This window comes from Tupaia chinensis, unplaced genomic scaffold (assembly GCF_000334495.1).
Source record: "Tupaia chinensis unplaced genomic scaffold, TupChi_1.0 Scaffold139585_1, whole genome shotgun sequence".
Classification (NCBI taxonomy): Eukaryota; Metazoa; Chordata; class Mammalia; order Scandentia; family Tupaiidae; genus Tupaia; species Tupaia belangeri.
Window position 1 is genome coordinate 151760 of NW_006199468.1, and position 2484 is coordinate 154243.

The following is a 2484-nucleotide window of genomic DNA, read 5'->3' on the forward strand; positions in this document are numbered from 1 at the left end:
TTCTCATGTTCTCTCCTGGTCTCCAGGCTGAAGGACGTGCTGTGTAAGAATCTGAAGAAACACACACCCACATCTGATGGCGGGGAAAGGAAGTCCACAGAGAACTGTTTCAGGTTGTCATCCAAACTCCTCTTCCTCCCAGCTCTGCATTGACATCGACCTTGCCCTTGTATCTAAAACAAACCCGAGCAGAACAAGGACCCAGAAACCTTTTCCCCTTCTAAATTAGTGTCTTCGTGAATTGCGTTTTACAACTTATCAAAATGGTGCTTCGACACTGCTGGTAAACAGGTTGGCAACAAAGAGAAACACCCCCTCAACTGCACCAGGTCGCCGGCAGGTGAGAGGAGCCAGCCGCTATGCCGGTACCTGAGCAGGAAGATCTAGCTCCCTGGAGGCTCTCCCTTGGTAGAAGGGAGAGTCCTAGTGAGTGCCACCTGAACTCAGGTTCTGAAACACTCTTCTGTGCTCTCTCTGACCCAAATTTTAGCACCAGTTTTTTTCCATTTCATTCTCTAGGATTAAAAGATTTTTAAAAAATCCAGTGTTCACAGGCAAGTGACATATGCTTTAAACTTGTTGCCATCCTTAATTTCTTCATGAACTTTAATTAAAAGACTAAAATTCCCATTGCTCTTTTAAAATAGATTCCTGCCCTGGGCCCCAAAGGTCACTGGCAAGGACTTTTATTTCCCCATAGATGACAGTGATTTGACAGTGATTCTTTCATCTTCCAGGTCATGGTCAGGATCAGGTGCACGTGGTCATCCCCATACCTGGACACGCAACTGTCCAGCTGCCGCTTCCCCTGAGGCACCTTGCTCCCTGCGTCTATGGAATCTTTGGCTTTGTTGTTGCAATGCGTGGTGCACTGGGCCAGGCGGTCCTGGAACTTCTCCAGCTCTTTGATCACCAAGGCCTGGGCTTGGGCCAGAGGTGCATGGCAGCGCTCGACGCATTGGTGCACCTGCTGCATGGACGCCTGGTTGTCCTCACAAGAGCCCATGCTGCACCGGAACAGGAGGTCCAGCATCTTCCAGAGGTTCTCTTGCTCCAGACTCTTTACCGTGGAGTCCACCTCTTCCTGGACCCAGAGCTGCTGCAGCTCAGCCATGGCTACCCAACACTGTGCGGGGCTGGCGCCCACCTGGACCTGGCGCTCGGCCCACCCCCAACGTGTGAATGTTCTGGCTGCCTCTGTGTTTCTGAAACTGTAAGGCATTATCAGGATAAAAGAAGCCACATGTGTTAATCAATATCAGCCCAAGAAGATTAGAGAAAATTTACATAGAACTACATGATGCCAGGTGTCTTCATATCTTCAGCTGATTAACATCTGAAAACAACTGGCTTTGTATTCCACTTCTCCTTCCTCCATTTCCCTTTAAAAGAATAAACTGGAACCAGCAGTTGGTATAATGGCTATGTCGCTGGACTCCCATGCAGTTGACTGTGGTTCGAATCCCTAACCCGGTGGCTTGAACTCATGCCAGACGTGTGTGCGTGTGTTCCCAAGATCCCAAGAGGAGAATGAAGGAGAAGGTATTGTGGCATGGCCATCCCCTCTGGGGGGTGATTTCTCACTTTCTGTCTCTCTGTCTTTCTGGTGAGTGCATGCGCCCTATCGCAAAAAAAAAAAAAAAAACTCTCCTAAATAAATAAATAAATAAATAATAAAAGAATAAACCTGAGAGTAGTTTGGGGTCACAGCTGCCTCCATCAGAGAAGTTGAGACCACCCAATCCCGACTTTTCTTTACTTGTATGTCTTCGTGCGTTTATTTTTATGTCTATTTTCTAATTCATAGCCGCTCCTCCTCAAACCACGTGTTCGTTCAGCTGTGCAGGACACAGCAAGTGGTGCCCAACATGGGGTCTGAGTATGGGGGAAGTACAAAGAGTCAGGCAAGTGGACACTCCTTGAGTTTGGCCAGAGATAATAGAGTAAGGTAAGGATTTGAAAGAGTAAAATAAGAAGGAGAGTAAAATAAGGAGTAGAGAGAGTGAAATAAGAAGTGAAGACAGTAAAATAAGGAATGAAGAGAGTAAAATAAAGAATAAATAGAGTAAAATAAGCAACTAATAGAGTAAAATAAGCAATTAGGGGCCAGCAGGTGACATGGTGGTTAAGGGTGTTGGGCTCCCACATGGCCAACTGCAGTTTGAGTTCCAGCCCAGGCAGCTTGCTTTCTCACTTTCCTTTCTCTTTCTCTCTTACTCTGTCCCTCTCTGGCCAAATTAAAATAAATAAATAAAAACTAAGTTCAATAAAATAATTCTTCAAAAAAATAAGCAACTAATAGAGCAAGAGAAGGAGTGGATTTGATTACAGTTGCGTATAAAACGTGGGGACACAATTATCTAAAGAGAGAGAGATGTATGTTTAAATGTCTTATATGTTATAAGCTAGGGGTGGTAAAGTTAGCTTCAAGTAGTTACATCATTTCCTGGATTTTGTACAGGAAACATGACCCCTGGTTCCAGG

At 45.5% G+C, this 2484-nt stretch overlaps 1 protein-coding gene across 1 annotated transcript; it reads right to left on the reverse strand.

Annotated features, from left to right (window-relative positions):
* Positions 1-670: 670 nt before the first annotated feature.
* Positions 671-1402, reverse strand: LOC102469394 (protein FAM136A-like). Its single transcript, XM_014593052.2, has one exon. The coding sequence runs from the start codon at positions 1220-1222 to the stop codon at positions 671-673; it is 552 nt and encodes a 183-aa protein (XP_014448538.1). The 5' UTR covers positions 1223-1402.
* Between the last annotated feature and the right edge of the window lie 1082 nt (positions 1403-2484).

Bases quoted from the DNA above. Each gene is read 5' to 3' on its own strand.
- LOC102469394 (XM_014593052.2), bottom strand. From the start codon at position 1,222: ATGCCTTACAGTTTCAGAAACACAGAGGCAGCCAGAACATTCACACGT.